At 48.1% G+C, this 13,660-nt stretch overlaps 1 protein-coding gene and 2 long non-coding RNA genes across 5 annotated transcripts in view; all 3 read right to left on the bottom strand.

Moving 5' to 3' along the window:
* mpzl1l (myelin protein zero-like 1 like) overlaps positions 1-11,054 on the bottom strand; it is a 13,596-nt gene extending 2,542 nt beyond the window's left edge. For 2 of the 3 annotated variants that reach the window (XM_019872714.1, XM_019872730.1), the window contains exons 1-4: positions 3,397-3,559; positions 1,886-2,067; positions 1,181-1,391; positions 445-574 (exon numbers count right to left, since the gene is read on the bottom strand). In XM_019872714.1, coding sequence (XP_019728273.1) covers positions 445-574; positions 1,181-1,391; positions 1,886-2,067; positions 3,397-3,469 — 596 coding nt within the window. In that variant the 5' untranslated portion in view covers positions 3,470-3,559. Of the gene's footprint in view, positions 1-444; positions 575-1,180; positions 1,392-1,885; positions 2,068-3,396; positions 3,560-10,948 lie in introns of those variants that run through there. The other variant, XM_019872722.1, reaches the window with a different exon arrangement.
* On the bottom strand, positions 2,211-3,390 carry LOC109517576 (uncharacterized). Its single transcript, XR_002168577.1, has 2 exons — positions 2,934-3,390; positions 2,211-2,803 (listed from the first exon to the last, which is right to left on the bottom strand). It is a non-coding gene; the product is annotated as an uncharacterized LOC109517576 (long non-coding RNA).
* A 309-nt stretch (positions 11,055-11,363) lies between the features above and the next one.
* Positions 11,364-13,649, bottom strand: LOC109517567 (uncharacterized). Its single transcript, XR_002168569.1, has 2 exons — positions 13,509-13,649; positions 11,364-13,150 (listed from the first exon to the last, which is right to left on the bottom strand). It is a non-coding gene; the product is annotated as an uncharacterized LOC109517567 (long non-coding RNA).
* Between the last annotated feature and the right edge of the window lie 11 nt (positions 13,650-13,660).

Genomic DNA, 13,660 nt, shown 5'->3' with positions numbered 1-13,660 from the left:
GGGGTGATTGGGGGGGCGAAAGGGTGAGAGGGGCCGGGAGTGGGGGGGCGGGGGGGGGCAGAATTTAGTCACAGGTGGCCATTTAGTTGCAAGTGAAGGGCCAGCAAAAAAGGCTGAGGGGCTTCTCGTCTCATCGGCGGATTAGAGCAGAGACTGCAAGAGTTGTCTGAGCGGGGTGGGGAGAAGAGCAGCAGCGGGGGGGGAGGCCAAAACCCAGACGGCTGAGCGTGTCATCGGCAGCTTGCGACCAAGGTCGAATAAAGTTCACCCGGAAAGTTTTGGTGCATTTAAGTCTCAGTGTGAAATTTCACCACGTCGCCCGATTTCCGGCATGAGTCGCATTGCGCTGAAACGGCGGCTCATTTGTCAAGATGCAAACCAAATCAGGTCAGAGAAGTCAACGGGAGGGTCAACGCGACGGGCGCCGAAAGACGGGCGACCTACCCTTCGTAATCGTGGCGGCTGTGTAGCACCTTCATGACGATGCAGACGACCACCAGGACGAGCAGCAGCAGGGCCAAAACGCCGCACACCGCTCCCACGATGACGGCCGTGTTGCCCCGAGGAAGAGATCCTGCGCAAGCGCCGCCGCCCCCGCAGAAAAAAAAAAAAAAAAACAACAACAACAACACTGGTGAATGTGACGTCAGGTCAACTTGTGCCAGCTCGCACGACCGATGAATTCGTCCTCGGTGCGGCGTCATTGCTTGGCCGTCGGTTTCAAGCGCTCCGCTGCCGTCTTGCGGCGTCCGTCACGCATCACCAAATGGTCTCATTTGAAGCCTTGAGTGTAAATACAGTCAATTTTCATATCAAATCGTGCTTGAGCAGTGGCGGGGGGGGCAACTTCTGGGGAGGGTTTTTACTTTGCGACAGGCTTCACTACTGCTGGGGAATGTTGCCAAGTGAGGCGAGCGAGCCGCCACACGCAGCCGCACACTTTCCAAGAACTGTCAACAAACACACAAGAATGTGGAGCCGCGTGTCAGCGGCAAGATGCCCCGCCGCCACTCCAAGTTTGGGACGTCTGGTCAAAACAAACTCTTTGTGCAGTTATTCTTTCAAATACCACTAGAGGGCGCCCATGCGGCCCTTTGAGAATCAGCCCGACCACGCATTGCGGGATCATCGCAAAATTTCAGCCCAAATTTTGGCAGGCAGGCGGGTGGGCGGCGCTCACCTCTGGAGACCACGCGCAGCTCGGTTCGCGCCGGCGTGCCCATGAAGTCGGGCGGATTCTTCACGTCGCAGAAGTAGGTGCCGTTGTCACTGAACTGCGCCGGGTTGAGTCGTATGGACACGTCCTTCTTGTTGATGTCGCCTATGAACTGCACTCGGTCTTTGAACTCCTTTGGCGGGGGGGCCGCTTTCCCGTCGTAAAAGTAAAAGATCTGCCACGGAAGGAAGGAAGGAAGGAAAGGAAGGAAGGAAATGAAGGAAGAAAGAAAGAATCTTTACATTGTGCAGTGGGAACCCCCTTGGGCGCCGGCACAGATGGCGCCACTTCACAGTCCCAATGACTACTTTCCTATTTCTGCATTTTTTGAGCTGGTGACAGGTCGTTTCCCTCACCCCTCAGTGGAGTGAACGGAACTGCTCTCAATCTGTTCCAGCGCTTCAAACACCCCAGCGTCACGGTCGAACGAGACTATAAAAAAAACGTCCCTGCGTGACTGCAAACACGAGCTCGTTGCGTCATCGCCATGACCCGGCGGGCTCGCCTCCGCCGCACGGAAACGCACAAATCCTCGCATGCCATTTGTCATCGGCCCCCAAAAAAAATCAAACGACGCACGTACGCATCCGCTGTGCTTTTTCTTTGGCTTTGCGTCAAAGAACAACGTCGGCGCGGCAAAGTCTTCTGAGGCGCCCGCTCCCGTCTCACCGCATACGGCGCCTTGGAGAACTGGTTGTCGGGCTGACTGGACTGGAAGTTCCAGGTGACGGTGATGTAGCTGCTGACCACCTCGTTGGACTTGAAGGTGCAGCGGAGGACGCACGCCGTCCCGTTCTCCACCATCACCTCGGCCTCGGTGTAGATGTCGATGGCCAGCGTCGGCGTCCGGGCTGAAAAACACAAAGATTGGAAGGGAACTTCGAAGAACCTGACATTTGCATGTTATGTTTTAGAGATGTTTGTTTTCAAACATTTTTAGGTGCATTCAACTTCTCCCACATTCGATTCAAAAACGCCATTTGAGCAGTTTTTAAAAAGCTTTTTGCTATTCACACACAGTATTGGAGCTCAGGAACCAGCGATACACACAAGTGCAGTCAGTGTGGAAACTATCTAGTGCGTGCGCACATTTCGCAACGCCAAAACAGGGAAGCGAGCGTTCGTCAGTCCTTCTGCCATTCAAAAAGTCAAAAGTAGAAGTGACACTTTCATTAAAAAAAAATTGTGATACAATGAAGAAAAACAAAATCTAGCATTTTGTCACGCATGACTTATTCGGCGACTCCAATCCTGGCTGTGATGATTAGTTGATATTTTAGGGGAAACGACATGTATACATTTTTTTTTGGGGGGGGGGGGATAATTACGTCTCGTCGGCTATTCAAAAATATCGCAGTATCGACGTCCGGAATCGGGTTAGGGATGTGGTACCGGGTTGTAAACAGCCGTTGGCACACCTCAGGATGTGCATGCTAAGCTCACAACGAACAGTTTACATTCAATGTCGGCCTCACTGTTGTTTTAAGGGCGTTTTAGACAACACGAATATGAAGAACGCGCTCATTGACAGAGAAATTCGGATGCCCTCACGACACACTGACGTCAACAAAGCGTTGCTTTCGGATCCTGTATTCATGCACAAGGGAAATTCACCACCATCAGAAGAGAGAGACAAGAGTTGTATTTATTTACTGACGTAAATAATGAAAAACCTAAGTACAAATACACTGGATCCACTTGACAGCCTGCCACCTACGTCGGGTATTTTTGGGTTCATTTGAGTCCTTTATGTTACCGAGTGTTGCATTATATTTCCCGACGAATACCAATTTGACTAACACAGCGGGCAAATGTTGTTTTAATCGAGAAATGCACGCAGTTTCGCGAATTGTGCGGCCGCCCCAGAGAGGCCAACCGGGCTTGTTTGTGTTTTGTTCCGCTTTTCTGCAAAGCCTCCGACTAGCTCACCCCCTCGAGAGAGGTCGAGTTGATACGATGCTTCTTCTAACGCGACGCGAGCCGGGGACGAGTTCGACCGTGTTAACGAGAGGCCCTTAATCTCAATATGCGACGTTAAGGATAGGCAATTTCGTGATGGTGTCGCCAGAAAATGATCCCCAAGAAAACGTCGTCGAGTGCCCTGAAATCACAACCCGTCCGGGGAAAAGGGAGGGTAAAAAAAAACAACATAACACATTTCATGACTACTTTGCACTCACCAGAAAGAATTAAAACCATAAATCCAGTCAGTAAACCACGCTTTGAAATCGTATAATGCCTTTTATGCTCCATTGTGTCGTTAAAAAAAACGAGGAGTTGGTGATTTTTTTTCCCCACCCTCCTCGCCGCAGCGTCGCTCTTCTTCGCGGCCGAGTGGCGCAGCAGCAGCAGTACCGCGCCGAACACGACGCCTGTCGGCCAACTGATGTATTACACCACGATACAGCCTCCACTTTGGCCTATCGGTGCCCGACACGCAAATCATTTTTCTCCAAGAAAAATTGCAAGACAGCAGTGTTGCTTTTTGGATTGGATTCTCGTGCAACAATTCCATTCAGTCAATCTCGTGTCATTGTTGTAGGGTGCAAAAGAGGTGTTCTCAAACTTTACCGGGTAGCGGTGAGAGACTTTGAGCAGAACTATTATGTGGGCCGCTAAATGTCGAGGGGCAAAAGTGACTTTGTTAAGCGTTTGTGTAAGAGGAAAAAAAAAGTTGCATTGCTCTGGGTATTTTTCCTCTAAACAAATGTATTTTGTTGGGGGTTCGAGGGGGGTTATATACATGAAATGAGAGAAAATAATAGATTATTATTGTTGGATTCGAAATCTTATTTGACTTTTTATTTGATAAAACTGAAATCATTGCAGTCGTAACATTACAGTGATAAGAAAGAAACAGCATTAGGAGGGCTAAAATGTCTGCAAGCGTAACAATAGGCCGAGTCCAACTGTTTTGAATATTCAAGCCAGGGGTGGATGTGGAACCAGCCTGCCTTGAAGCTCCTCCTCCTGTCCCCCATTAGGGTCCTTGGAAACAGTTTTCGGTCTAGCTGCATTGGCGGGTCTTTACATTTACTGATGTCTGTGGAGAAAGACAAACCGAATAGATGTAAAAACAATTTCTGCATGGACACAGCATATAAATTTACCTGCTACACTTAAATTGCTTAGGCACTCACACATACACGATTGTCTAAAATGTATTTATTGATGCTATTTACGAATTGTATTAATTATGTTTTTATTGTATTCAGTAAATATAAATTAATACATTCTCAAGCCTGACCAGGGAGTAAATTGCAAATGCACTGAAGCTTGATGTTTTACATGCATCTAATTGTTCCAATTTTAAAAGGCAATGTCCTATATATTGTTCCTGTTAAAAAAAGATGAAAATAAAAAGGGATACTAAAAAAGTCACACACACACATACGCCCGCGCGCACGCGTGCGCACACACACACACACACACACACACACACACACACACACACACACACACACACACACACACACGCCCATGCACGCACAGCACAGGATAGTGTTCTTTTCAGCATCACATACCTGATGGTCCAGTGCTTGTAGAAGCGCAAATAAAAAATTTAAATATGAAGGAGAAAAAAAAAGAGAAAAATGAAAGTGAGTGATGGGCGGGTGAGGCGCCAAAGCCGCCTGGACTTGACACTACTCGCAAAATTTTCAGGATGGAATCATTTGCAAGGGCGGCCGTTTCTATGACTTTCTGTGACTCTTCCAGTCTCTCCGTTGCAAAGTGCTGATGGCACCATAAGCCCATGACCTGTGGATTTTGGCCTGTTTGACGGCTGCTTCTCTTCTCCCCCCCGCCCTCCTTGCGGTCTTTTTTGGAAGCCGCTCACCAGCAGATTCCAGAAGGGAAGAGTCTCGGAAAGGCAATGAAATGGGTGTCCTTGCTTACTTTGCACCCCCACCCCCCCCAAAAGCATTTCAACCTTTTTGTGAGTAGTGGATGTTGACTGTCTTGTTCCAAATAGTAGTATGCAGAACCAAGTAATGGATGGAGGGTATGCGTGCAATGCGCCATGTGAGTAGAAGGCAATGGCAACATGCTTTCGTGACCGAGCGGGCCAAGCGAGCATGCGGCGGAAACCAGGGGGACAAACAACGGCACGGTGAGAGCAAACAAGGGACGGAAGCAAGCGGCACCGGCGCAAACAGTAACCCCAAAGATGGCCAACAGCCCCAGCGGAAACGGCCGCAAGGCAACGCGGAAGGAGGCAGCCTGTTCAACGTTGCCGACCGTTCCGCACCCAAGTCAAGTTGCCGGCAAGCAATTCGGTTCGGATCGGTTAGCCAAGCGGCAGCGGGAAAACCGCAAAGATCAAAACGGCTCATTTGTCAAGATGCAAACCAAATCAGGTCAGAGAAGTCAACGGGAGGGTCAACGCGACGGGTGCCGAAAGACGGGCGGGCGGGCGACCTACCCTTCGTAATCATGGCGGCTGTGTAGCACCTAGATGACGATGCAGACGGCCACCAGGATGAGCAGCAGCAGGGCCAAAACGCCGCACACCATTCGCACGATGACAGCCGTGTAGCCCAGAGGAAGAGATTCTGCGCAAGTGCCGCCGCCCACGCAGAAAAAACAACAACAACAACAACAACACCGGTGAATTTGACGTCAGGTCAACTTGTTCCAGCTTGCACCCCCGATGAATTCGTCCTCGGTGGAACATGCGTTCACGAGGGCGAACAAGCTGGAGGTTGCTTGGCCATCGGTTTCAAGTACTCCACTGCCGTCTTGCGGCATCCGTCACGCATCACCAAATGGTCTCATTTGAAGCCTCGAGTGTAAATACAGTCAATTTTCATATCAAATCGTGCTTGAGCAGTGGCGGGGGGGCAACTTCTGGGGAGGGTTTTTACTTTGCGACAGGCTTCACTACTGCTGGGGAATGTTGCCCAGTGTTTTTTTTTCCGCCACACGCAGCCGCACACTTTCCAAGAACTGTCAACAAACACACAAGAATGTGGAGCCGCGTGTCAGCGGCAAGATGCGCCGCCGCCACTCCAAGTTTGGGACGTCTGGTCAAAACAAACTCTTTGTGCAGTTATTCTTTCAAATACCACTAGAGGGCGCCCACGCGGCACTTTGAGAATCAGCGCGACCACGCATTGCGGGATCATCGCAAAATTTCAGCCCAAATTTTGGCAGGCAGGCGGGTGGGCGGCGCTCACCTCTGGAGACCACGCGCAGCTCGGTTCGCGCCGGCGTGCTCTTGACATCGGGCGGATTCTTCACATCGCAGAAGTAGGTGCCGTTGTCACTGAACTGCGCCGGGTTGAGTTGTATGGACACGTCCTTCTTGTTGATGTCGCCGATGAACTGCACTCGGTCTTTGAACTCCTTTGGTGGGGGGAACGCTTTCCCGTCGGAAAAGTAAAAGATCTGCCACGGAAGGAAGGAAGGAAGGAAGGAAGGAAGGAAGGAAGGAAGGAAGAAGGAAGGAAGGAAAGGAAGGAAGGAAAGGAAGGAAGAAAGAAAGAATCTTTACATTGTGCAGTGGGAACCCCCTTGGGCGCCGGCACAGATGGCGCCACTTCACAGTCCCAATGACTACTTTCCTATTTCTGCATTTTTTGAGCTGGTGACAGGTCGTTTCCCTCACCCCTCAGTGGAGTGAACGGAACTGCTCTCAATCTGTTCCAGCGCTTCAAACACCCCAGTGTCACGGTCGAACGAGACTATAAAAAAAAAAACGTCCCGGCGTGACTGCAAACACGGGCTCGCTTCCGCCATGCGGAAACGCAAAAATCCTCGCATGCCATTTGTCATCGGCCCAAAAAAATCAAACGGTGCACGTACATTGTCCACCATGCTTTTTCTTTGGCTCGGCGTCAAAGGACAACATCGGCGCGGCAAAGTCTTTGAGGCGCCCGCTCCCGTCTCACCGCATACGGCGCCTTGGAGAACTGGTTGTCGGGCTGATTGGACTGGAAGCTCCAGGCGACGGTGATGTAGCTGCTGACCACCTCGTTGGACTCGAAGGTGCAGCGGAGGACGCACGCCATCCCGTTCGCCACCATCACCTCGGCCTCGGTGTAGATGTCGACGGCCAGCGTCGGCGTGCGGGCTGAAAAACGGGAGAAATATTGGAAGGGAACTTCGAAGAACCTGACATTTGCATGTTATGTTTTAGAGAGGTTTATTTTCAAACATTTTTAGGTGCATTCAACTTTTCGGCATATTCCATTCAAAAACGCCATTTGAGCAGTTTTTAAAAAGCTTTTTGCTATTCACGCACAGTATTCGAGCTCAGGAACCAGCGATGCATGAGAGAAAAAAGGAAAAGGAAGTGGAGACAAAGACAAAGGCAATTGCTAATTTACAGGAGAGAAAATTGTTACCGAATGATGATTCCTGTGCCGATCTTTGGCTGACATGTGGTAGGTTGGAACAAGCTGTGGTATGTGGGCTGAATGAAATCGAAGGAAGAAGCCGAAACTAGCGGGTTTCGAATACAGTGAAACTCCTCGACAACGAAATCATGTTTGCAGCAAGACATTTTTCACAACAGGGGGTTTTTCACTGTAGCAAATTTGATCTCAGATGTAAACACACACACACACAAACGTCTGTGTACTCTTTATTTTTATTCCAATAGTGCATAAGTATGAGCATACACTTATTTGATCATGTCTTTTATTTTGCTTCCTCCGTCAGAGCGCTTCTTGTCTTAGCTGCTTGACATCCGAAGGTCCGTTTTGTAGCCATTTTTAGCAATGCAACGTTCATGCTGCATTTGAATCTAACAATAACAAATACTTCCTGGACTACTGCGCATGTGTAAACCAGTGTGGTGGTTGCTGTTGCCATTTCCGAACGAAGCAGTAGAGGTCGCTGTTGGATTAGACTTCGTTGTAGTGAATCTCGTCGCGAGGCAAGAGCAGAGAAAAAGATTTCGTATAACGCAACAGGGTTTTTTTTGGGGTTGTATGGGGGCAGGAGAGTGGGAATGGTGTTAATGCATGAAGATTTTTTTCACACTAGAGGGTATTTTCGCCCATGTAAGTTTCGTTGTAGAGGAGTTTCACTGTAGCAGACGTAAATTAGGGAAGGAAGCCGCACATTGGGATTCAATTCGGGTGGTTTTACATTTCATGGCCGGTATGACTGCCGCCGTCCATGTTCGAACAGAAGTGAATCGACAAGATGATACAGAAAAAGTTACGCTAAATAACGCGGCGTCTGCGCCTCCCCCACCGTATGGGGAGAGTGCTGTGACCATGAGATGATTTCAACTCCCAATGCCTATTGACACAAAGCAGCGATCCTCCGGTTGTCCACCAGGGAGCGAACATCTACCGGCTGTCACTAAAGTCAATCGATGATCCACCACTGAACTCCGTCATGCATCAGTATCGGCTTTGGTCCCCATGGATTTCCTCCCTATGGCCATACCATCCACCGATCGATCCTCCCCATTGCACAATGCTTTATGACAGACTACGGGATGAAATTTATGGCATGGCCTGGTTAGATGAAATGCAAGGCAATTGATTCAACGTTCCGTCCTCCTCAATTATTGTAGGTCCTGAGGGTGTGGCAGCGAAGGTGGACCTGCCTGAGGACCTCGTTGAGTGCTATCGTATGTCTGACACTGCTGCTGCGTACATCTCTCTCGCGTTGAGTCCCGCTCATCAGGGTAAGGAATTGGGACCGATGGTAAAACGGGTGGGCAACGTCCCCGATTGGCAATTGTCCGAAATTCCTCACGTACTATTTTCACCGTCTACGCAAATGTACAAAATTCTTCTTGCAACTCCCGACACCAATGTAGCGGAGGAGAATTGGCTAACGAGATCGCATGGTTGTGAAAGGACCGATGCGGAAGGAACAGAGGATATGCTTTCCTCTCTTCCATACACGTGTGGTCGCAGGGTCCAACTGATGTTGGTAAGTGTGACATTCAGCCTGTGACGTTTGATATCGCGCTTTCCTCACCAATCTGTCTAACGTCAATACCCGCGTCCGCAAAAGGGAGTAGACGGCATCACCGAAACAATCCGGGGTCTGTGGGAAGCAGGTGTCCTGGAGCACTCTACTTCACCCCGGAACACTCCCTATATTGCCAGTTCTGAAGGAGCCGGACAAGTATAGAATGGTCCATGATCTTCGTTTGGTAAATAGCCCTGCGCTCACTCCCACAGACCCGGTGCCAAATCCGTATATTGCGCTTACCTCTATTTCACCGCATCACACACATTTTTCTGTCATCGATTTGGCCAGCGCTTCAGCAGAATCTCATAGGGATGTTTTCTCATTCACTCACCTTGGTGTCAAATTACGCTATACTCGCTTGCCCCAGGGATTCAGTTTGTCCCCTGGAATTTTTAATCAAGTGCTCAAGCACTTGCTCTCCTCTTTCCACCCTTCAGATGGTGTCGTACTCATTCAGTATGTTGACGATCTTCTTCCCGCCGCACCATCCGAGATTCGTTGTTTGGAAGCCACCGGGTTGCTCATTGCGCATTTGGACTCCTGCGGCCTCAAAGTCTCACCGGAAAAATGACAACGTGCTCGCACAGCCGTTACGTTTTTGAGGAGATTGACCACGTCAGACGGTACAGCGATGTCGATGTCCTCTTCTACATAATGTACGCATTTCTCATCGGACTGATCGTCTTGGCCTCCATTCCAACACTGATGTGGGGGTTTCAACAAGGAAATGTTTCGGCTGACAACGAGACCGAAAAGATGGACTTAACCACGACAAGTATAACTGGAACAACATTGAGGCGAACGTTCCGGAAGAAACTAACTTGTGGTATAAATACGTTTTGTCCATGTCGAAGAGTTACAACAAGACAGCTCGTTCTGTGTGTTCTCTCATGCCTAAATCGGCGACCCAGGTGACCTTAACTGGGAAACCTATGACTCCAGTACAGGCTAAATGTTTTGGCTCCTACGCAGGTGTAGGTTATCAACATCCATCAATAGTATTGACTGATTATATATATTGACTGCTGCATTATATTTCCCGATGAATACCAATTTGACTAACACAGCGGGCAAATGTTATTTTAATCGAGAAATGCATGCAGTTTCGCGGCCCCAGAGAGGCCGACCGGGCTTGTTTGTGTTTTGTTTCCGCTCTTTTGCAAAACCTCCGACTAGCTCACTTCCTTGAGAGAGGTAGGGTTGATGCGATACTTCTTCTAACGCGACGCGAGCCTGGGACGAGTTCGACCATGTTAACGAGAGGTTCTCAATATGCGACGTTTTACCCTTATGCTGCAGTCGATGTAAATAAGTTTATATAACGCAACATAAAATTTTACAAAAATTATAAAAGTATTATTCCTGAATATTTATTTTACTTTCAACCACTCGACATGTTCAGTGGCATCAGCGCTATACATACACATATAGTTCTTATTTTTTTCTTTGTATTTTTGCCCTCTATGGACAACAAAAGCGGTACTGTGCTGTGACCAAAACATATATATAAATCTATATATATAAAACATGAATTGGAATATTTCATATCACACAATTTTTATGCTTTGTCTTTGATTTAAAGATGACAATACGCAAAAATCTACAAAAATTGTACAAATTGTAACACATGAGTTTTAAATTAATTAAGGAGAGAAATTGCGTGATGGTGTCCCCCGAAAATGATTCTCAAGAAAACGTCGTCGGGTGCGTTGAAATGACTACCCGCCCGGGGAAAAGAGGGCGGGGAGTAAAAAAACAACATAACAAAATTCATGACTACTTTGCACTCACCCGAGAGAATTAAAACCATAAATCCAGTCAGTAAACCACGCGTTGAAATCGTATAATGCATTTTATGCTCCATTGTGTCGTTAAAAAAAAAAGAGTGGGTGACTTTTTTCCCCGCCCTCCTCGCCGTAGCGTCGATGTCTTCTTCCTGACCGAGTAGCGCAGCAGCAGCAGCACCGCGCCGAACACGGAACCTGTCGGCCAACTGGTGTATTACACCACGATACAGCCTCTACTTTGGCTCTGGTCGGTGCGCGACACGCAAACGCGTTCGCCACGTTGGATGTGGCAGATTTGCCCAGACAGCAAATAAGCGAGAGGAACCCCTGGGTGGGCACGGTGCGATGCCACGAGCGGCACGCGTGACATCCTTTTTTTGGGGGGGGGAGTGTCAACACAGGATAAAAATATGATTGACTTCACTTCAAATGGTGAGGAGTTTTTATTTCAGGACACTTGACTCATTCACAGGCAGCTGTATTCAACCCAGAGTTCCTGTTTTGCGTTCTTTACTTATTTGACAGTAGAACATGGACTGGTCTCCAAAAAAAAAAAAAAAAGGTCTCTGACCGAAAAACACAGAAAGCGGTCTTTTTGTCCCAAAAATCATTTCAAGTCAAACAGTGACTTTAATGCTGACATTGTGTTTATGCCTTTGTGACGCTAAACTATAAAGCCACAAAAATAAGACTAAGACAGTGCACAAAAACTGAAAATATGCACAGTGGGCAACGGTGACTCGCTGCATGACTCAAGATGAAAGTGGGTGATTGTTATTTATTTAACAATCTGTTTGCCATTCACGATGCTTCCACGCTTTCGACAACCACCCACGACACAAACTGTTGACATCATAGGTTACTCTTGCCTGCTAGGTGCCGAAACTTGTCTTGACTTCAAACGTGCTGGCGTCCCCTCGTTCATAATCAACATGAGACGAGGCGAGATTTTGACCTGAATCCAAAGCGATTCATTGCCGCCATCTACAGGGATCCGTGCGTCATTACAGTTAAGTACAAGCTTTGAACTTCTCGAACAAGGTGACCCTCTTCTGTACCCACCTGTTGAAAAACACCCTTGGCAAATACGCCGTGGCGCACGGCTTTTGGACTGCCTTTTGACAAATTTAACGTCCACGGCAACGATTGAATCTTTCCATGCCGGGCTCTGGGTTGTGAAATGAGAGCAATTTGGGAAGGTGTTCCAGTTTGGAGGGTCTGCAGTTTCACAAACACACACGGATGTCCTTTGTACTCACCTGAAAAAAGGGGGGGGGGGGTAAAATCTGAAGAATTAAACTCACGTCGCACGAGTTTCTCCAAGAAAAATTGCAAGACAGCAGTGTTGCCTTTTGGATTGGATTCTCGTGCAACAACAATTCCATTTGGTCCATCTCGTGTCATTGTTGTAGGGTGCAAAAGAGGCATTCTCAAACTTGACCAGGTAGCGGGGAGAGACTTTGAGCAGAACTATTATGTGGGCCGCTAAATGTCGAGGGGCAAGTGTTTGTGTAAGAGGAAAAAAAAAGTTGCATTGCTCTGGATATTTTTCCTCTAAACAAATGTATTTTGTTGGGGGGGCGGGGGTTATATACTTGAAATGAGAGAAAATAATTGATTATTATTGTTGGATTATTTTTACAGTATTCTGTGAAGCCTTGAGGTCTGGACCCCAGTTTGAGAGCCCCTGGTGTTGGGAGGGGGAAAAAAACCCCATCACATCAAAGGGATGAGATGACCAACAAACGAGATGAACGATGATGGACCAATCTGGTATTATTATTTTTTAAAGCTAATCAGAATTTTGTTTTTAAAAGAGTCATATCTACAGTAGGAGCAAGACATCCACAGGAAAGACCAACCATCCGTATGCACGTTTGCAATGTTTTGAGTAGTGCTCTTTCTTCATCACGACTCCACCACTGAATGTACATAAAAAGGCCAGCCTCGCTCCTTCCTACCTGCCTTCGCTTCTTTCGTGACGCTTACGAGGAGGAGGAGGAGGAGGAGGAGGAGAGGGAGGAGGATCGATCGATAGATCGATCATGTTCGGGGGATGGAGAAAGAAAGAAGGGAGGAGGCACTTTTCCCCGCAGGCGCGCTATCATGTATCCGGAAGCTGGTTGATGTCAGTCAAGTTGGTGTCGTTGAGAATGAGTCTGATTCGCTCCAAAGAGTCCGCCTGTCGTATTCGCTCCAGCTGCACCTGGCGACAAAAACGGCGGGCGACTCAAGAATGGCCTTCGTCTACAATTTGCGTGGGAATGCCCGACAGCTGAAGCGGCCGTGACGGCATTTGCGGAAATGTCAAAAATGTCAGAGGCCAAGTTGGAAGCGATCAAGAAATGTGCAAAGAGGGCAATGCCAAAAATGTCTTCTGGTCATTGGGGAAATTCATTGAAAATATTCAAGTGCTCGAGAAATACACTTGAGTTGAGAACTTTGTGAATCTATCCAAGTTGGAATGGTTTGAGATGTGAAGAATGTAAAAAAAAAAAAAGCAGCAAAAAAAGCAAGTGGACTAAAAATTCAAAGCATTTTTTTTTTTTTTTTTTCAGTGTTACCTGTAGCGTCTGCGAAAGCTTGACAAAGTCCTTCTGGACCTGCTCGCTGACATCCAGCTCCGTCTGCAAGCGCTGGGCTCTGTCTTTCTCTTCAAACACCTGACCCTCTAGCGCACTCTACAGCACACACGCACACAGTGCAAGTTTGACGT

Source organism: Hippocampus comes, unplaced genomic scaffold (genome assembly GCF_001891065.2).
Source record: "Hippocampus comes isolate QL1 unplaced genomic scaffold, H_comes_QL1_v1.1 scaffold33, whole genome shotgun sequence".
Lineage (NCBI taxonomy): Eukaryota > Metazoa > Chordata > Actinopteri > Syngnathiformes > Syngnathidae > Hippocampus > Hippocampus comes.
This window is presented reverse-complemented; position numbering and strand designations above follow the sequence as displayed.